The 20,959-nt window shown below is 57.5% G+C and overlaps 1 protein-coding gene across 9 annotated transcripts; it reads right to left on the reverse strand.

Annotated features, from left to right (window-relative positions):
* Positions 1-324: 324 nt before the first annotated feature.
* Positions 325-8,518, reverse strand: SLC39A13 (solute carrier family 39 member 13). Of its 9 annotated transcripts, none has more exons than XM_060159175.1 (11): positions 8,420-8,518; positions 6,632-6,940; positions 4,657-4,770; positions 4,231-4,352; positions 3,740-3,844; positions 3,539-3,628; positions 3,352-3,417; positions 2,705-2,755; positions 2,250-2,378; positions 1,975-2,074; positions 325-1,881 (listed from the first exon to the last, which is right to left on the reverse strand). In XM_060159175.1, exons 2-10 carry the CDS (start codon positions 6,930-6,932, stop codon positions 2,012-2,014), a joined length of 1,041 nt encoding a protein of 346 aa, XP_060015158.1. In that variant the 5' UTR covers positions 6,933-6,940; positions 8,420-8,518; the 3' UTR covers positions 325-1,881; positions 1,975-2,011. The 9 variants fall into 9 exon arrangements, with proteins under 9 accessions (XP_060015158.1, XP_060015156.1, XP_060015162.1 ...); XM_060159171.1 differs by having other exon boundaries at positions 328-1,881; positions 2,246-2,378; XM_060159173.1 differs by lacking the exon at positions 3,740-3,844 and having other exon boundaries at positions 2,246-2,378.
* Between the last annotated feature and the right edge of the window lie 12,441 nt (positions 8,519-20,959).

Genomic DNA, 20,959 nt, shown 5'->3' on the forward strand with positions numbered 1-20,959 from the left:
GCTCCCCCTGGGCCTGATGCTGTCTTCATTCTCAGCATATTCACTGGCGGTGAGGGTATGGTTTAGAATAAAGATCTCATTTTCCCTTTTTCTTTCTTTTTAATGAAAAATAACTTATTTCATAGAGGCCAAACCTGGAGATGACTTTGTGGATGGAGCTCCCTTCCGCGGTTAAAATTACTCGGGGGGCAGGCCAGGAAAAAGCCCTTGGTTCGTAGGTCTATGAGGACACCACCCTTGGGGGTGACGTGGGCTATAATGGCCTAGAGCCAGGCTTGTTTTAGTGGCATAAAAAGCTAACAACAAAATAAACCAGGGAAACATGAAATGTATACCCTGTTGTGAGAAGCACCCCAAAAGTAACAGCTCAGAGACGAAGCAGGAGGCCCAGAGGGCGGGGATGATGATGGAGACCAGCTGGGCGGCCTGCGGGAGCTGGGCCCGCAGAGCAGCCAAACTGGCCGGAGCACGGGGTGGCCGGAAGAGCCCTGCTTGACCATGGGCTCTGGGACGCAGAACAGAGGCAGCCGGTTTGTGTATATTTATTTGCATCTCATCTATGGAACAGGTATTTACAGATACAAATGGAACCACAGCAAAGCTGCTGTAAAACCATTCAGACCCTCTCGATGGCTACTTCTCAAGACGCCCACGGTCAAGTAGCAGGGCTGGAGCCTGGCTGTGGAGTGGGCCAGCTGAGTACCTGGGCGTCAGCCAAGGGAAATAGCTGGGGATTATGGCTTCAGCATCCCCAGAGCACATTCCTGAGTGCTGACAGTGTGCAGCCCTCGCCACCCCCGCCGAGCCCCGCCCACAGTGGGACAGGACAAGGGCCCGCGCCGGGGGCGGGGGCGGGGGCGGGGTGGTGGCAGCCACTGCTCCCTCCTCCTGCCCTCCGAGTGTCTGCCGGGACCCTGTGCTGGCAGGAGCACCCCTGAGCCGACTGGGAAGCCTCTGGCCCGGGGCTACTCGCTGCCCTGCTGGCTGCTGTTTGGCAGCTGGAGGTGGCAGAGCCGCGGGCGTTGCCAGGGAGCATTCCCTGGGGGAACAGAAGCTGGGCCAGGGCAAGCAGCCGCGGGGGAAAAGGTCTTAGAAAGCATCTCCCGGCTCCATGCTGGGAGGGGTAGGACTGTCAGTGCTGAGTGGCGCTGGGGGCTACACGAGCACCTGCCTCTCCTTTCTTTGGCCTTGGAGCTGGTGAAGGAAGGGCCAGAACACTGGACACAGCAGAGAGGAGGCACCCCAGCCTCGGTTCCTGGCTGCCCAGGGCTGCGTGCATGTGCAGAGGTTCACTCCCTCAGGCCAGGGACCCATGAGGCCCCAGCAGGAGACAGCTCTGGGGCTCCCTGCAGCCCTGGGCTCCTTGGGCTGCTCCCACTCCTCCTGGCGTCCTGGTGGGCAGAGGCCTCTGCTTGGGACCAGTGTTCCTGTTCCTCACTGCCGACTCCAGGGGGTGCAAGGTGACGGGGGGCCAAGGAGAGAAGACCGCAGTGTGGCTGGGGGCAGGCATGGGCATCGGGCCCTGGGCCCAGCACACAAGGGATCACAGTGTCGGTCTTGCACACGGTCACATGCACACCACACACACACCCCGTCCTCTTGTCAGTTAGGAGGACTCGCTCGCTCTCTGCCACACACACACACACACACACACACACACACACACACACACACACACACACACACACACACACACACACACACACACACACACACACACACACACACACACACACACACACACACAGTCACAGAGTTGATCTGAGTCTATTATTGCTGTGCAGGGGGTGGGGCGTCAGGGACAGTTACTCGACGAAGACCGAGAACAGCACCATCACCACAATGCCCGTGCAGAGCAGAAGCACTTGCTGCAGAGAGCGCCTGTGGGGAGAGGGGCAGGGGCTCAGGGGGTGGCGCTGGCCGAGATGCCGGGGACAGAGGCCCTGCGAATGGCAGTGCCAGTGGGTAGCTCACCATGGGTCATCTTCCTCCAAGAGGTCGGGCAGCACGTTCACCAGGGCGATGTAGAGAAAGCCGCCAGAGGTGAAGGGCAGGATCCAGGCCACGGTCTCCTCTGCAGCAGGAGAAGCCCTGACTGGCTGGGAGTCCAGGGGAGCCATGTGTACTACACTCCCTCCCGCGGGGTGGATGGGGGGCAGAATCTGGCCTGGACACCAGGGTCAGGGCAGCTGTGCCCTTTGGCTGGGGCCCCTCTGCTGACCGCCACCACCCACCACGCCCGTACCTACTCCCTTGGGGGACTGAGTACAGATGGCGAAGCAGGCGCCCAGCAGGCCCCCCAAGGCCGTCGAGAGCTGCAGCTTGGCTGCGCTCCATCGGTCAAAGCCGGCCCGGAGCAGGATGGCAAAGTCGCTCACCTGAGGGGAGGTCCAGACGATCACTCTGGGCCCCAGTGGGGCCAGATCCCCTGAGCATCTCAGGCACGGACACACACAACGAGCCCCCTGCACCCGCCCTGTAGCTGGGACCACCCCGTGCCCCAGCCCGCATCCCCTCGGCTGGGCCCCCCGTCCCGAGGATGCTGGAGCACAGCTGAAACGGTGGCTGCAGCCTAGTCGCTGAACAGCTCCAGGCCTCTGTGGTCCAGCCGCCCAAGCCCACCACTGCTGGGTAGTCCCACCCCGAATCCCTGCCCCCAGCTCCACGCCCACATGGCCGATCACGGGAACCCTCTGGCACTCACCTCATGGGGGATCTCATGCAGGAGGATGGCCATGGTGGTCAGGAGTCCGATCTGCAGGGAGGGGAGGAGTCTGTGGGGTCTGTGCCGAGGGCTAGGGCACCCACTTGTCCGCTCATTCTACAAACATTTACTCTGCTCTGGGTGCCCTGGCTGGGTACCATCTGGCTGCTAGAAATATCGCAGCGAATAAAACAGACAAGGAACCTGCCCCCAAGAAGCTAACAGCCTGGAGTGGAGAGGCAAGGATTGAGTAAACAGACAAAGAACCATGTGATTACACACCATGACAGGTGCTATGGGGAAAGGATGGACTGGGTGCCGTGGGACATGATGGGCCTGAGATGAGGGGTCAGCAAAGGCCTCCTTGAGAACGTGCACTTTAAGCTGAAGCCTGAAGGATGAGGAGCTAGCAGTTCAAAGAGTGGAAGAAAGAACATTCTAAGCAGAGGCAACAGTGAGTTGGAGGCTACCAGAGGGGACAGAGGTTGGCCAGTTCAAGAGTAGGCAGACCCTGGGGCCAAAGCGCAGAGGGCAGAGGGAGGAGGAGGTGGTGGGGGGAGAAGCATCTAGAAGCAGGCAGGGGCCAAGCATAGCAGCCTGGCAGAAGCCTGTGATCCCAACAAGGAGTGTTCGCAGCAAGAACAGACCAGTCGGTGGTGGAGACAGAAGGAGGCCGTGTCCAGGAGAGCAGCAGGGAGGCGTAGATGAGGGTGCTGTGATGGAGGGAGCAAGGAGATGCCTGGGGACCTATTCTGGAGGCAGAGCCCACTGGTTAACGCAGGCACCACCCTTCCCAGCAAAGAGCCTGGGTCCCACTGCCCCAGCCCCACTCACCTTCTTGCTCACAAGGAAGCTGGCAGCCACAGCCAGCCCGTGGGTGAAGTTGTCTATGGTGTTGGCCAGCAGGTTGAGATAGCCACTGACCTGGGTGAGGGGAGAGAAAGCTGGGTTGTGCCGGGCAGGCAGGGCTGAGTTGGGCCGGCCACTTGGGGTGGGGCGGCTGCAGGAGGAGGGGGCCCTGGGCGGGCCACTCACTTTGATGTTCCGGACCACGGCGCTCAGGCCGGGCCCTGCAGCTGGCTGGGCCAGATGGTGGCCTCCACTGAGCGCGGCCGCAGCTGCAGGGTCTTTGCTGGGGGCCTAGGGCCAGGAGAAGGAGGGAGACGTGACATTAGATGCCCCCCACTCGGCCAGGGTGGACAGAAAGGGAATGAAAGATGGAGAACAGATAAAAAGGGAACACCCCTTTTACCTGGCTGGACTCTGCTGCTCAGTCAGCCGGGTGCCCCCAAACCCAGCAGACCCTCTGCCTCCCGCACTGCTCTCACTCTTAGTCTATGAGAACAAGCCACGGCAGGGGCTGATGCCCAGATCCTTCCAAACAAGCTGGCCCAGCCTCCCAGAGCTCCCAGGAAAGGGCCAAGAGACCCTCTTTTCAGGGCTTGACTCAGAACTTGGGCCTCCAGGCCCTGGCACCACCACAGAGCAGAGGCTGACCTGTGTAGCCTCTGGGGTTTTGGGCTCACCTGGCTAGTCTCCTCCTCCTTGCTGTCCAAGAACATCTTCTCCAGCGCCAGGAAGGTCAGGAAGCCAGCAATGACCCACAGTCCCAGTTGCTGTTGCTGCTGCAGGCTCTGCCCCTCACCACCTGCAGGGGGCAGCACTGACACACCAGGCCAAGCCAGGGCATAGAAAGGGGCTCCTTGGGATGGGACCTAGTCCAGGGCAGTGACAGGGGCAGGGTGCCAGGACTGGCTGGTGGGGCAGTTGGGCCCCAGGAACTCCCATAGGGACCAGGGCACTGGGACCAGGACAAGTTCCCTGCCAGACGTCCAGAACCCCCTCACAGTCATTCTGCAGAGCAGGCAGGGCCTAGGCCATCCCTGGGCATGGGCACCAGTTCCCACCTATCGCCTGCCACCCTCCTGCCCCCGGCCTGTGGTCTCACTCACCAGGGCTGGCACTGTACGTGTAGGCCCACGCCTCGGGCAGCAGGTGGAGAAACACATTGCCCAGGAGTCCCCCCAAGGCGAAGCTGAGCAGCTGCTTCAGGCGCCGGGCCCCAGCTACAAGGCAGAGATGTGGGACCTGGGGGCTGGGGCACCAGAGCCCCTGGCCTGACCTCTGCCCCACCCAGCTCACTGGGCTCCTAGTGTGATCCCAACCGGACTGCAAGTCTCCAGAAGGCTGCACATGGGCTGCTGGCCTTCCTGGGTCCCCAACCCTTCAGTCCCAGTAAGGGCTGGTGCCCAGCAGGAATACACCACGACCTGTGGGCCGACTGTGGAGCCACTACTGCTTCAGGGTTAAGAGACTGGGCTTCAGAGCCTGACAGGTCCCAGCTCCCCAACCCACCAGCTGGTAACCTTGGGCAGATTACTTCTGGGACTCAATTTCATCATCTGTAAACTGGGGACAATTGTATCTATCTGACAGGGATCTTGTGTGAATTAAACCAGCGGTCCCCAACCTTTTTGGCAACAGGGACCGGTTTCGTGGAAAACGATTTTCCCACGGACGGGGGTGGTAATGCGAGCGAGGGGGAGCGGCAGATGAAGCTTCGCTCGCTCGCCCACCGCTCACCTGCTGTGCGGCCCGGGGGTCGGGGACCCCTGAATTAAACAACAATACATATAGAAAGTGCTTATGAAGTGGGAATGTTTCTCTTCTCAGCCACTGTTACTCTCAGAAAAGTGGCAGAGATTTGAGGACTTGTGCAGACGTGCAACATCCAGAGTTAGAAGTGCCCTGAGGGGGCCTTTGGTTTGATAGACAAACTGAGGCCCAGAAGGAAGAGGCAGCTTGGTGGTGGGGTGGGGTCCCAGGGGGAAGCTGCTGCTTCCAGGCTGTGTGCCCTTGGGCTCCTCCAAGAACTTCTCTGTGCCTGTGCTTCCCCATTTGTAAAATAGAGCTAATAATCCAAGTCCTCCCTAGGTGGACCTCTCAGGGATGCTATGAGAGGGGCTGAACTGATACACAGGCCAAGACAGCAGAAGAGGGCCCTGTTCACAGCTGGGGCACCAGCCCTCAGCCCAGTGCCTGGCACAGTTGCGTTCATAACCATCTGTTGAATGAACAGTTCCTGGAGCCTGGCAGGCAGTACGAGCCCCTGGGGGACCCTCATTTCAAAGATTCCCGGGGCCTGCTCCAGACCTACTATGTCATACTCTTGGGTGGGGGTGACAGGCACCTGCGTTTTTAGCAGCTCCCCATCTGATCTTCTTTAGCTTTCATTATAGCATGTCACCTATGGACACGTGCACAGCCAAGGAAGAGCCTTTGCCAGGCCTGCACCCACCTCCCAGCCCCCCTCTCCAGAGGCAGGCCAGCTACCAGCCTCTCGCGTGTTCTTGGGTGAGGCCGCCCCAGGGGCTCTGGGTCTGAGCGCCCTCTTGCACTGTGAGCAGGGACTGAAGCGAGAGGCAGCGCGACGCCCAGCACTGGCTCGCGAACATGGAGCCCCGTCCCTGCACCGGGGCCGTCTCCTAAGTGCTATGCCGACGTTAGTTCATTTAATCGTCACAATAACACCTATGAGGTAGATACTATTATTATCCTCATGTTTAAGGTTGGGAGCTTAAGGCAGAGAGAAGTTAAGGAACTTGCCCAATACCACCCAACTGGTAAGTGGCAGAGCCAAGATTTGAACCCAGGCAGCCCAGCATCCGATTTCCAGCCTTGTTTCTTGCTTCCCAGTGAATGTTTGCTGACTTTCATCTTTCAGAATAAACAGATGCACAAACAAATGAACAAATGAGCACGGCGCACCCTGGCTCACTGGACCAAGGTGAGGAATTGTGCTGGGTCCCCACCCTCCACCACAGACACACTGCCACTCGGGACCAGAGACCCGGCTCTCCCAGGAAGAGCAGCAGCATGTTTCCCACGCCATCGGCTGCCCCTCGGTGCCAGAGGAGGGTCACTCACCTTCTGAGCGCAGCGTGGTCCCCATCTCCAAGGGAATGACGAGCAACGGGAAGACCCCGCTGAGCCCCACCATGAGTGAGCCCAGGAGGGAGCAGATCCACGTGTCCAGCCGCTCGCCACTCAGCAGGGCCCCCCAGGACTCGCTTTCCTTATTGTCCAGGCGACAGGCCGCTGCCACCCCCCGGCTCCGGAAGGCCTGCTGGGAACCCCCAGCCCCTCCCAGGAGCTCCAGCGCAAGAGCAGCGAGGAAGAGGAGCCTCTGTCCCGCCATGCCACAACCAGGGCAGGGACATCCAGGCATGCCACGTGCTGAAAAACACAAAGGCCACTTACGTGTGCTGCCACCCTTGGCCGCACACCTGCTTAGGAAACGTGGCATCTTAACCCTCCCCCCACTCCCAGTGGCCACGGCACCTGCCCTCCTGCTTGCCTCCCCCAGGGCCTCTGAGGATCCCAATGATGGGTGCACAGAGCAAAAGGGCTCTGCTCCGCCACACCCCACCCCCAAGGAGCACACATTTTTTCCTTGGGAGCCAGTTCCAGGCTGTGTGTCAGCCTGTCCGCCTGAGGCTAAACTTTCCTTAATGACAGGGTGAGGCGCTGGCTGGGTTCCCCTCAGACACCGGTAGGCCCGGCCCAGCTGGGTGTCTGGCTGCCAGGGGAGGCTTCGCTGCCAGGATGCGCCCCAGTGAGGACACCCCCAGGGATGGCGGCCAGCACAGTCTAGCTTGATGGGGCAATGTTAGGAGGTGCAGGTGGGGAAACCAAGCAGCTGAGCTAGTTCAAGACCATCAGGGCTTTTTCCTAGGAAATGAGTCCAATATCGCTGGGGCACGGAGACAGCCAGGAGGTGGGAACGAAGAGAGGATTCTTCAGCTAGGAGCTGCCTCACAGATGTGCAGAGCACAGGCTTTGAAGACCCGCCCTTGACTTTGTGCTCTGCATTTACAGCTGCTTGACTGCGGACAAGTCCCTAGAGCCCTTCTCTGAGCCTCAGTCTCCTCGTCTGTAGCAGGGAGATGAGTATTGCCTCCCTCACACAGTGGTGAAAATGAGATGAGCTTGCTAATTAGGTGAGCGTGCCTGGCACGGAGGAGGCACAGAGAACCCTCCTTATGTTGCGGGAGCCCAGGAGCACCAGGCAGCAAGAGTGTACCCAGCAGGCGGATCACAGGATCTGGATGTGAGTCAACCAAGACGGAAGTTCAACCTGGAAACTCAGGCATGAGGTTTAAATGTGGTCTGCCCTCCCTCATGCTGGCTGTGACCTTGAGCCAGTGATGTCCTTGCCTCAGTTTCCTCATCTGCTGATGGAAGTGGGAGGGAGGGAAAGCAGCTGGAAAAGATGCTCGGGTCTAGGACCTCCAGGCCTTAACGGGACCCTGATGAAACCCTCTGGGCTCCACTGGGGACCAAAGGCAGGACTGCGCCAGGCCGGACTTGGAGGCAGAGGCGGGTCAGGGGACAAGTTTGAGGACAGGAGAGGGGAGGGGACAAGTTTGGGACAGGAGAGGGGGTACCGAGAGAGTCGGAGAGCAGAGGGAAAGCAGAAGCAAGAGCGAGAGAGCCAAGAGTGAGAGAGCCAGAGACGGATGCGGAGGCGGAGAGAGAGGGAGAGATGGGGAGCGACGCGTGGGGAGACAGGGGAGAAGAGCCCAAGGAAGTTTAACTCCCGGGCTCTGGGCGAGAGGCCCAGGTCTGATCTGGACAGGCCGGGTCGGGGGCAAGGGGATCGGCAGAGTCCGTCTCGTCAGGGGCTCTGGCCCTGGGGGTGCGGCGGTCACTCACCGTGCGGCGGCGACGGCGGCGGAGGCGCTCCGGACGGCCCCGGCCATCCAGCTGCGGCACAGCGCCCCGCCCCGGCTCTGCCCCGCCCGGCCTGGCCGCCCGGCCCCCGGCCCGGAGCCGCCCCCAGCGTGCGGCCACGTCACACGGGACCCGTCCGGAACCCGACGCACCGAACGCCGCGGGGTCGTGGGGAGCGGCGGTGGGAGAGCGCTTCCGCCTCGAGGCCATGGGGGACCCGGGAGGCTGGCGCACTTCCGCTCGGGCGGGCCCGGGACGGCGGGGAGGGTCGGGCGGAAGTGGGGGCCCCGCGGGCACCCAGCACAGTCCGGCTGCGCAGGGCGGAGACGGCGGCCCCGCGGTGACCGCGAGCAGTTGGGTGGCCGCGCTTGCGGGTCTGCCCGCCGCTTCCTCTCTCGGGAGGCAGTCCCAGCCGCGGCCGCACGGGGGCGCGCTTTGCTGCCAGACTGCGCCGTCCCGGGACGGGGTCTGGGTAGGAGGATGGCTGCGGCGCTCCTGCTCTGAGTCAGCCCGGCCTGGCTCCTCCATGAGCAAGGGAAAGGGGAAGTGCCTGCCGCAGGGAGGGGCCTAGCCCCGGGAACCTCAGAAGAGGGAATTTTATTCTTACTCATCGAATTATTTTTATGCTTTGGTTTTTCACTGGGAACCTCAGGCCTTTGTCTCCAGGGCTTGTAACCCTTTGGAATCCAGTGCACGGTGGCCTGACACTGCTGCTGGTAACCCCAAACCTGGGGGAGCAAAGGCTCTGTGCTTCCCTCACCTCAGACTGGGGCAGCAAACAATAGCATTATTATAACTGCAATTTACTGAACACCTACGACGTGCCATTCACTCTGCGTGTATTGTCTCCCTGAATCCTCAGTCTGTCCCTTTGAGATGGATACTGTTAGCCCAGGGTCACACAGTAGCACAGATGGCAGAAGCACGATTCAAACCTGGGTGTCCTTGAACCCAGAGCATGTGATAGCACCTCTCACTTACAGGGTCATGGGAATCTGCCTTGGCATATACACTTTGCATTCTTCTCAGCCAGGACCATATAATACTCAGCAAGGGGCACTTGGGTACTCACTGGGGCAGAGATTGTGACAGGGTGGGAGTCTCCCAGCCTCTGACCTTCATCTGCCTCATGCGGTAATTCCTTCGTCCGTCCTGTGTCACTCTCCCTTACCAGGGGCTCTGAGGGCACAGGGCTCTCACAGGCTGCACCAGTTGCCCGATTCCACCTCACACTCCAACACCTGCCCTTCCTACCAGGCGGGATCAGCTTTCCTCTGAAAGCCCCGTGTCTGCCTCACCCGCCAGGCCCATAGGTCTACAGGGACGCCCTCCTGTTCTGCTCCCTGAGTTCTGAAGTGGAAGCCCTGTGCTGGTTACTTTGCAAAGGGAGGAAGACACTCAGGGATGCTGCTCAGGGATCTCTAAGGTGCGCCCCCCCATATATGCAAATCACTCCATCATATGCAAAGCACTTCACAATATACAAATGATTTCACAATAACACAGTCAGCATTCCTGCCTCTAGGAGCTGAGGGCTGCTGGCCACCAGCAAGGGGATGGGCAAGACCCAGCTAGAAACACCACTTGCTGCCTTCTCACTGCCCTTTCCTCTCACCTGGCCTGGAATTTCCACCATCAGACTCCCTAATGTATTGGGGGGTGGGGATGGGACTCTAGAGGATGACCATGAGCCGGGAGGGCCAAGTAGAAAGACAATGGGTGGACTAGTGTGTGGCCGTTAAAAACAGCGAATTAGGGGCTTCCCTGGTCGCGCAGTGGTTAAGAATCCACCTGCCAATTCAGGGAACGCGGGTTCGAGCCCTGGTCCGGGAAGATCCCACGTGCTGCGGAGCAACTTAAGCCCGTGCGCCACAACTACTGAGCCCGTGTGCTGCAATTACTGAAGCCTGTGTGCTCTAGGGCCCTGCGTGCCACATTACTGAGCCCATGCGCCGCAACTACTGAAGCCTGCACACCTAGAGCCTGTGCTCTACAAGAGAAGCCACCGAAGTGAGAAGCCTGCACACCGCAACGAAGAGTAGCCCCCGCTCACCGCAACTAGAGAAAGCCCACGCACAACAACGAAGACTCAACGCAGCCATAAATAAATAAATAAATAGGTAAATAAATAAATAAAAAGAAGAGTTCTGGAGGAAAAAACAAACAAAGAAAACCAGTGAATTAGATCTGCCAGGGGCTTCCAAATATGGACGAGTGAGAAAAGAGAGATGCAGAAATTTTTTTTACTATAACCCACTAGTTTAAAATAATAACAAAAAGGAAACTTGTATAGGTACATGTGATTATAGGTATTAGCATATATAAGTCCATTTATAATTGTGAGTAAATAAAACATATAGAAGATCTCACATCAGCATGGTAACATGGATTCCATGGTGGGGGGAGAAAAAAATATAAAAGGAAAATTTGTAAAAACATGTTAAAACATGTATATGATCATAATTTATGCAATTATGTAAAAAAAGATGTAAAAGCTTTTATATATATCATGTAAATTAAATATATGATATATATATTAATTAACTCCCTATGCCTCAGTTTCCTCATCTGTAAAATGGATTGCTATATCAAGTAGTTGTGTAAATTGAATGAACACAGAAAACACTTAGAACAATGCCTGGCACATGGGAAGTTCTACTTAAGGATTAGATGTTATTATTATTTACATGTGTGGACACATGTGTATAAAGAAAGTATTATAGTAATGAACAGATAAAGACACAGGGTGGGGGCCACCCCTCTCCACTGCTCGCTGAGCACAGATGAATGTTTTCCAACACATTTATCAACTAGTTTGAAGGCCTCAGGGTCTTCCTGGGTCGTGGCACAGCAGGGCAGGGTGAGCCTGGACACTGCTTGGCTCTGCGTGGTTGGGAGGCGTCTGCGATTGGAGGGGCTGCAGACCAATTTCTCTGATCTGGCCTTTCTCAGCAACCAGGTCTCAGCCCCCTATTTCTAGAAGGTGGGACTGCTTCTGGGCCTACTGACCAGGCGGCGGCTGTGAGACCAGCACAGCCTGGCGTTGCCATTGCCGATGCTCTGACAACCCTCCCCCTCCTCTGGCGGTCAAGGGCTAGAGGCTCTGGGATGGGCACATTACTTCTGCTTCCAGAGTATGGGCTTCTGTGAGAAAGCAGGCCTTCACCTTCTCAGGGCTTTCCGTGGGGGTCTGCAGGTAGACATGTAGAAGGGCATCTGAGGCTCAGGGTGCCCAAGGTCACCCTGAGGAGGTGAGGCAGAGCTGAGTGCCCACCCAGGGCCCTGCTGCTTTTACTGTGGCCTCCAGCTCTGCCTCTCCAAACTGGACCTGTCCCTCTGGAACCCCTGACCCTAACCCTCTCTCAACTTGTTCTTCTCAGGGCAGCCTTAGCTCCCTCGTGAGTTCCTGGGGTGCTTTCTCCCCTGAATTTCCAGCCCTGGCCTGATGATGCCCCCGTGACTCCACAGCAGCCCCTTTCCCCCACCCTCAGCAACTCTTCCTTGGGCAGCCCAGCCTCACTGCTTTCTGTCCAGCCTGTCTTTACAACCCCCTTTGTAACTCCCACCCTACCCCTGGCAGGCCTGGCCTGTTCGTCCCCTTCCGCCGTCTCTCTGTCGATTGAAATCCTGCCCGTTTACAAGGCCGCTCCCTCTCTGAAGCCTTCTGGGTCTGTCCAGGCCCTCAGTATCGTGTCTTTGGAGCCCTGAGCCCTGTACCCTGAACACAATGGGACTTCTTCACCCTCCCAACCCCCATTCCCGCTGTGGGCTTCTAGAAAGAAAGACAAGCTCTTGCCTATACCCTGAATAGAAGTCTGTCCAAATGAATTTAATATCTCCCTTTCCCCTCTCCTGTCTCAGGAGCACAAAGTGGGGTGAAATTCCTGTGCGCTGTGCACAGTAATCTGAGCCTTCGCAGGGCTTTATTTAATTTATGTTTATTCATAGATTTGCTTACTTGTTACCCCTTCCCCATCCCATCTCACTGCTTCCTTCTTGGGAGAATCAGAGTGTTAACAGTCCTTTTTTTCCCCTAAGAAACATAACCAGACAATATTCTGTCCAGTTTGGCCTTTCTTTTTAAATAAGGAAAAAAGCTCTTTTAAGGCTTTCTTTTACGTTATTCAGTGATGTTTACAATTGTTCTCATATAGGTCCTGCATAACTCTTAATAAGTTTACTTTTAGGTATTTTACATTTTGTGGGTATTTAAAAGAACATATTTCCCATTATGTTTTAAATGTAGTGCACAGGAAGGCAAATTATTTTTATGTATCCCTTTGATACCTGGTAAGCCAACTACATTTTCTTACTGGTTCTAATCATTTCTCAGTATTACTGTTGTGTCTTTTAGGTGGGTAATCATGTCAGCTCCTAATAACAAAAGTATGAAAAGGAAGGAACCAACATTGTTTTTTATAGAGGTATGGTTTGGCTTGGTTTTGAACTTCATAGGAAGTATCTGTCTTCTGGGACTGGCTTTTTCACTCAACGATATGGGTACTAAGGTTCATTCATGATACGGGGTGAAACTGGTTCATTTGCTTGCACTACTGAACGATGTGCCACTGTGTGAGTGAATCCTCTGTAATTTATTTCCCCATTCTCTTGTCCGTGGGCATTTGGGTTATTCTGTAGATTTTTGCTGTTCAGAACAGTGCAGCTTTGAATGTTCTCGTTTCTGTCTCGGAGCACATGCCCAAGTTTCTCTTGATTTTAAGCCTAGAGGGGGATCTGCTGGGCCTCGGCTTTATAAGATAAGGCCAGATTGTTTTCCCCAGAGGCTGTAGGGAGTTGCATTCTGACTAACAACGCACTGGAGATTCCGTGGCGCCACCTCTTCTCCAGCACTTGGTGCTGTCAGACTCGTTCATTTTTGCCCGTCAAACGGTATAAAATAGCATCTTATTGGGGCCTTCATTTGCATTTCCCTTATCACCAATGAGCTTGTGCATCCCTTACGTGTTCATTGGACAACTGTGTTTTCTTCTTCTGTAAAAAGGCCTGTTCACGTCTTTCATCTATTTTTCTGTTGGATTACTTGTTTTCTGTTTTTTCCCATGGATTTCCAAGAGTCCTTCATGTGTTTTTGATGTTTATCCATTGCGGGTTGTACGTGGCAGACGTCAGACGTCTCACATCTCCTCCAGTTTGTGGCTTGCATTTCACTTTCTCAAAGGTGTCTCCACTTCTCTCTTCCCTCCCACGCTTGGGCCTGGGACGCTAGTGCGCGTGTGTGTGGATGGGGGGTGTCGTGCCCCTCAGAACGCCGTGCAGAGTAACCCCACCGCTCCTCCTGTTCCTCGGGGCTTTAAGGGACCCTCATCTCCCTCCCAGATTTGGCTGAGGCGGCCTGGATGGGAAGCCCCTGTCTGGTCTGCTTGGGGTGGGCACGCTGCAGCAGGGAGGGCCTCTCTGCGATGGTGCCCCCCCTCCCAGGAGTTATTTATCACTTCCGGCTCCTCACCTGGGGGCCGGGCGCCTCTCTGCTCCGCTGGGCAGCAGCCCGCGGCAGCTCGGGCGCTCCCTGGGGGCGGGCGGCCTCGGGGGAGGGGCGCTCCGGGCCGGCCCCTCCGGAGGCGGAGGCGGGGGCCAGGCCTGCGGCGGGGGCTGGGATGGGGGGCGGAAGCTGCCCGAGCAGATAAGGGCCGAGGTCGGTCCTGCGGTGAGACTGTGCGGGACGCTGCCTCCGCCGAGCCCGCCCCCGCACCCTCTGGTCCCAGCTCCCTGAGCCACGGTCGGCGCAGCGGCCCCCTCCCTGCAACCCGGGGCTCGCCATCCTGGGCGTTGATCCCACAGAGCAGTGAGAGATGGTGCTCCGGCCTGCTCGTTCCGTTCCAAACCTCAGTCATCGCAGCTGGAACATGGGGGTAGGAGTCTCCAGTTACCCCCCAGGGCCGTTAGGGATGGAACAGGTGCAGGCTGGTGAAATCCCTCTGTAGATTTGGGCCTTTTGTAAAGGATGGGTACCCTGAGTTCCTCGCATTGCCCCTGCTGTACCCGCTGACTCTCCAGGCTTCATCCCCGTTGTATAGATGGGAAATTGGGGGACTTGCCTTAAGTCACAGAGCCAGCCAGCAGGAAGCAAGTGGGGAGGGGAATGGAACTCCACAATCTGGGGGCCCTCTTTAAGAAAAAGATTACAAAATCACAAATACAAATTTGCTGAGGCCTCTCCCAGGGCCTTGGAAGAGGCCCAAGTAAGTGAGAAGCGCAAGTCCAACTTCTTGCTTTCCCGGCCTCACCCTGCAGGCCCCCTGGAAGGGCTTACACCCCTCCTCCAGGAGACGGTCAGACACCAACACAGTTGCAGGGTAGGTTCAAGATAGTACAGCAGGGGCCTGGAGGAGTCCGCACTGCAGCTGGGCCCAACCCCTTGCATATGCCTAGGCAGCCCTCCGGCCAGCCCAACCCAACAGCAAGAGCAGTCAGGCATTTTGGGACTGCGCCACCGCTGGGCAGGGCCAAGCCCTCGAGCACCAGCCAGTCAAAGTTTACTTGCCACTCAGGGCCTCTGACCCTGTGGGCTGGCAGTGGTAGGGAAAATTCCTAGGAAAAAAGGAAGGGGGAACCTGCTCGAGGCAGTGTAAGTGCATCTGACTTGGAGTCACACGGGACTGAGGTTTAAGCCACTGCAAGGCCATGTGACCTTGGGAAGACTCCTTCGTTTGGGTTTCTTCATCTGTAAAATGGGAGTAATAATAGTACCTACTTGTCAGCGCTGTAATGAGGCTTAAATGAGGCCATGCATGACGAAGCTTGGCTTTTAGAAGCAAATTTCCCTTCTGTGAAATCTCCAGGTCAGGAGAGGCATCTTTCTCTCCATATTAGGATTAAGTCACTTACCCAGGGGGTGGTCTCTTGATGGCAAAGTTGAGATTTAAACCCATGAATGTCTGGCAGCAATGCCCTGGTTCTAACCATCAGGGAACCCTGCCCCCTGGGGCCTGTCTCCCCCGGGAGTTAAGTGCCACTGCTAGGTGTGCATGTCCAGGGCAGGGAGCCAAGGGCAGCATTTGAGTCAGGAGGTTGCTCACCTTTCTGGGTTATATAATCCCTTTGCTCTCATGGGCACCTGAGGCTGGAATTTTTCTAACTCTGGCATCCTACAACCTGGACCAGGAGAAGCAGGAGACTCTGGTGATGGAGACAGGGCAGGGGAGCTGGGAATAGGCCATGACCATGAGCCTGGGCAGCAGTGGCATCCCAAAGGACTCAAAGTCTTCTTCCAAACAAAGAGGCGCTGCTTTGCCTCATGGTTTGCATAGGATTTCTCCTGGGTTGGTGGACAAGAGAATTGAGTTCTCAGCTCAGAGCTGCCCCTCTCTAGCCAGCTGACCCCACACCAGTCACTCCTCCCCTCTGAGCCTCGGTTACCTCGTCTGTGAAATGGGGATAAGAATACCTGCAGCTGCGAGGATTACAATATGTTGCGTACGTAGAGTGCCTAGTAAATGTTACTAGTTGTTAAAACAGGCGGTCTGAGGATGGAAGAGGGTGTCTTGGGAGGGCAGGAAGTATGCAAGCAGAAGTGGGGAGTCCTGCCAGGGCAGGAGTTTGGGCTTCTAAGGTCTCCGTCTCACAGATGGAGTGCCTTGGGGTAGGGCTGGGAACCCCAGCGCCGGTACTCTCCCAGATCAGGACAGGTCAGAGTGAGGTCAGGGGCTCTGGGGGTGCAGAGAAGAGCAGGGAGCAAAGGTTCTCAAGCAGGTGAAAGGGAAAGGAGGGAGGAAGTGGGGGCTTCTGGGAGGAGACTGGAGTGGCGGTCGCTGTGTGATGCCGGCCACACAATCACCCCGAGGCCCCGTTCCATGACCTCCTTTGTCCCTCATTGCAGACTTTCAAATTAGGCATTTCCCACATGGGGAAACCGAGGCTCAGAGAGGTGAGATCACTCGCCCAGGGTCACACACTGCAGGCTCCCCAATCTGTCTGGCTCTGCAGCCTGGACTCCAACAGTCACAGCCACTTTCTTATCTCATCTGCCTGACAAAGTTGTGAGTGAAGCAGCGTGATCTCAGAGGCTCAAAGGGATCCCAGACCCTGCCGCTGTTTCCCAGGAGCCCCAAGCTCTAGGCTGGCAGCTGTGCAGGAGACATCACCAGGAGACCCGGGACAGGGGCCCAGGAGGATTTGCTCACGGTGAGAGCAGAGAGCCCTGGAGTAAGGGAGCAAGCACGCCATCTCAGGAGGGTTCAAGTAGAGGCATCCTGTGTCTCCCCAGCAGCTGGGAATCTGGAGGCATGACTCATAATGGGGCCAAAGCTAGCCAAAATGTTTATGAAATTCCTTCTTTTTATCTTAAAAATTCATACAGATTTATACCCTTTTAAATATGTGGGCTTCCCCCTCCCCTTTTCTTAAAATAAGTTTCCACTCTCAGTCTCTATCTGAGTGGACACTCCAGGAAGATATGGTGCCTCCACTGGCTGTGTGTATCTGTTGCCTGCACCGTGGACCCCATGCCCTGGGCCTCTGGTTTGGTTTGCGAAAGTGCAGGGACAGAGTTGAGGTCAAGGCCCTGCCTGTTTTCGGTCTAGGGCCCTCCCCACCTCTGCTCCACGCTCCTGCCTCTTGCTTTGGCTCTCCCATCTCCTCTCACAGAGGTTTGTCCATCCCAGTCCAACTCTCCCACTGGGTGTTCTCAGAATGTCTCACCCCCCTCTTCATGCCCTGAGGGCCCTTGTTCGGAGGGACACTACCCGTCTTCAGCCCTCTCTGCTGGCCAGTCTGACCCTTCACCTCCCCAGAGGAGTACTCGACTTGGGGAAGTTCCATGCCCATTTGGAAGAAACGGAGGTGCAGAGCTGAGAGATGCTGGACCTCCAGGATGTACAATGAGAAGGGCTGTTGGATGCCCACGGGGATCTCTGGGCAGGTGGGGTGCCTCAACCTGGGGAGAGGGCACCAGATCTGGGCCCCAGCCAGGGATGCAGGAGGGAGGAGGGAAGGCCATGGGGTGCCGGGGGCTGCCGCCTGGCAGGTCCCTGTGCCCAGGGTAGGGAAGTTTCTTATTTCTCCTGCTCCGACTTCCCCCTTTGATTTATTATAGCCATGAAATGCTCTACTCTCTTCTCTTTTCCTTGCTGTCCCCGGGGCTGGAGGAGCACAGGCCTCCCAGTCATGGGGCCTTGGCCTTGTTGGACTCCCATCTCCTTCCAAAGGTTGAGCCTGGGGGCCCCAGAAGTGAGAGGTGAGTCAGGGCAGGCAGGGTGGGACGAGGAGGGGCCCCGACCCCCCAAAGGCTAGCCTGGGCAGGACCGTAGCGGCCGGCACAGTCTCGGTTGGGAAGGTCTGGGGCCGGGCAGAGGCTGTGGCAGGTGTGGACTTGACAGCAGACAGCTCCCTGGGGTTGTGGAGGTGGCAGGCTCTGGGCCAATGGCCTCTCAAGTCCTGGCAGGTCTGAGGGCTGCGCACAGAGTCCTCGAATGCTACCCACCAGGTCAGAGAAATGGCTTCTCTGCAACCCCTGACGCCATCTTCGGATTTAATGGTGGCCAGAGCAGGCCTGGCCCAGGTGCGTCTGGGGACGGGGCTGACAACCCAAAGGAAGGCTTGAGGCCCCCGTGCCCAGACCTGGGGCTCCTCAAGACCACCGCTGGACCTCACCCCGTGGCCTAGTCCAGGCAGGTGAGGGCTGGAGTCTGTCTGTCCGGCCCCTTGGCGGACCTGGCGGCCTGAGCGTTCCTGGCCGCTGCTGTGCAGCGCCTGTGGTAACGGGGCTGTTGGCGTTTTGCAATGGCCGGGGGTGGGGAGGCTGCACACACATGCTTCCTGTGGTGACTGGGCGCTTCCTGTTTTCTCAGGCGCCGGACTTGCTACTGCCGATGTGGAAACAGGGGCAGCTGCAGCCCGGGTGGCTCCAGGTCGGGCGCCCCGACCCTGCCCAGAGGGGCCTAAGTGGGCCCATCACCCCAGGCCCCGACCCAGGGCAGTGGATGGCCTGAGTTAACCCCCCACTGCAGGCCCCCATCCTTCCTGTCCCCAACAGCTTCCGCCAAGAGGAAGGGGCCAGGCAGGGCTATCACTCAAGGCTGAGCAGGTGGTCCAGGAGGTCAGAGGTCCAAGGGTGGGAGCTCTGGTCTCAGCTCTGTCCTTTGCTCACTGAGTGCCTTTGGCCATCCCTGACCTGATCCAGGCCTTGATTTCCTCTTTTTTGTGGTGATCATGGCACCCATCATCTAAAATCCCTCACCCATTTCTGCCCCAGTTCTGACCTCCCTTGATTTTTCCATCCCAACAGCCTCAGCTTTGGGGACAGGGTGAGCACTGAGGCTGGGACCCTCAGAGGGGGGCTTGGCATAGGTCTTGACAGAGAGGGGCTTGGAGAGACTGGGGAGAGGGAAAGGCACGCCAGGTGGGGGAACCAGACTTAGAAGAAGGCATGGAGGTGGGAAGGCCGGGACTGGGTTTGGGAGATGGGGTGTTGATGGGACAGACGGAGAGTGGTAGGCGACAAGGTTGACCTGGAAGGATTCAAAGCAGGAGAAAGATTTTAGGATCCTCTTTATTCCTGAAAACGTTAGGAAAGTGTCTGATACCCCCTCACATTCTTCCTCAGAAGAAAGGCAAGGGGGGTGGGGGGCAGGGCCAGCCCTTCCCATCCATTCACCAAGGAGATGGGTGCCCATGTGTTGTGGTGCAAGGGCCTCAGGAGGGATCTGAACCTTTCTCCAGGTGTCAGGTGCCTGGAGTTCCATCATCAGGGCCAGGCCTTAGGATTTGGCATTGCCCTGTTCCCGAACATGTTTTGTTTTGTTTTTAAGCTGCTATTGCAAGAAGGGGAGGGGAGATGACTTGGCTTCTTGTTGAGTTTGTGGACAGCATCTGACCTCTGGAAGAGGAGTTTCTTTGCAGGAAGGCCAAGGCCTGAGCCTCCTGGGGACTGACCAGTCCATGGACCCAGTTCAGCCACACGCTTGGCCCAGGAGGTTCTGAGGCGCCCACTTCACAAGTGGCTCCTCCTAAATCTCTAGGCCTACCCGTCATGGACAGCCAAGGGCTGGTTCCAGCCAAGGAGGCCTTGAGGAGCCCGAGACCCTGAGGCCCAGCCTGAGGGGCCATCAGGCCAGCCTGGCCCCCACCATCCTGTCCCCTGCCTCGGTGCCTTGGGTCAGCCTAAGTGCTGAGTTGGCGGCTCAGCAGCTGCTTCTGCCCACGGAGGCCCAGTTATAAATAAGCCCAATGTGGCCAAGTCATCAAGTTCTGTCCCAGCTGCATTACCTCAGTGACCACAGGTTGGGGCTGCCCAGAACCAGGCCCACCAGAACCTGCCTGCCCAGGCCAAAGGCTGGGCCAGCCTTGATGCCTGCAGGGGTCCTCAAATCCAGGGTTGGGGTGTCTGCAGCTACTCAGACCTGGACCGCCCTGGACACGGGCCACGGAAGGGGCAGGGCCCATCCCGCCTGCCCAGAGCCAGCTATTTACAAACCGAAACCGGGAGAAGTGAAGCGGCTGCGGCCAAAGTGGCTCCAGGCCCCCAGCCCCCAGTCCCGCTCCATCCCCGGCAGGCCCATCCCCCCTCCTCATGGCTTCCTCTTTCCTTCCCCACACAGCTCCCCGACCTCCCACTGCCCGGCCAGGTCTCTCTGGACAACCTGCCAGTACTTCATGGTGACCCCCGGCCCCATGGCCACTTGCCTGGGGGGGATCCCCTTCTACTACTCACCCCCAAGACCCCATCAGTCTGGGCTCCTAGTAGCAGCCTCCTCCCACCCGGGCCCAGCCCACCGTGGCCTGCCCAAAGCACATTCCCACAGTTCTCAGTTCCCCTTCATGGCTGGAAAAGCTCCAGCACCAATGGCCACCGTGACGCTGCCCGGCCCTGCCTGAGTGTAGCTTCTCCAGGGGACCTTGACCTTCAAGGGGGCGCCAAGTAATCTGGGGAGCTGTGGTGGAACTTGGGGCACCTGGGGCCTTAAGGGGGCACGTTTCTGGGCAGGAGGCTCCAGCCATCACTCTCTTTGAGTTCGGTTTCGGCCCACTCATCCGGCTGGCGTGGGTCACAGGCCCTTGTGCAGGTCAGAATTGAGCTCAGACAGACGGACACTGGGCCCGAGACCACGGCACACGCTGCTTAGGAAGTGGCAGGCAGGATGGTGCCGTAGCAGGGGCCTGTTCCAGGGAGAGACAACAGACAACATAAGTGATACTCACTTCTAATAATAGACGAACTCCCTCACGATGGTGCAGAGGATGGCAGTTCTTTCTGTCCCCCGAACAAGCCTCTCCCATTATCTCCATCATAAATGGACATGGGCTCACAGGGGAAGTCACGTGTCCCAGGCTACACAGCTAGAAAGTGTCTGGACCGAGATTCAAGATTTCCTGACATCCAGTCCCCTTCTGTCTCCGTCTGACTGCCCCTTGCTCCATCTTGTCCCTCAGTCTCCTGCCCGGGAGGACAGGAGTTTCCCAGCACTGTGACAAGGCAGGAGCGGGGCTGGCCCGAAGCTTGAGGGGGAAGCAGGCCTTGGACAGCAGAGTTACCAGATGGGGTTCGTCAGTGCCCAGTGCCGCCTT

The sequence above is a fragment of the Lagenorhynchus albirostris genome, chromosome 9 (assembly GCF_949774975.1).
Source record: "Lagenorhynchus albirostris chromosome 9, mLagAlb1.1, whole genome shotgun sequence".
NCBI classification, from domain to species: domain Eukaryota; kingdom Metazoa; phylum Chordata; class Mammalia; order Artiodactyla; family Delphinidae; genus Lagenorhynchus; species Lagenorhynchus albirostris.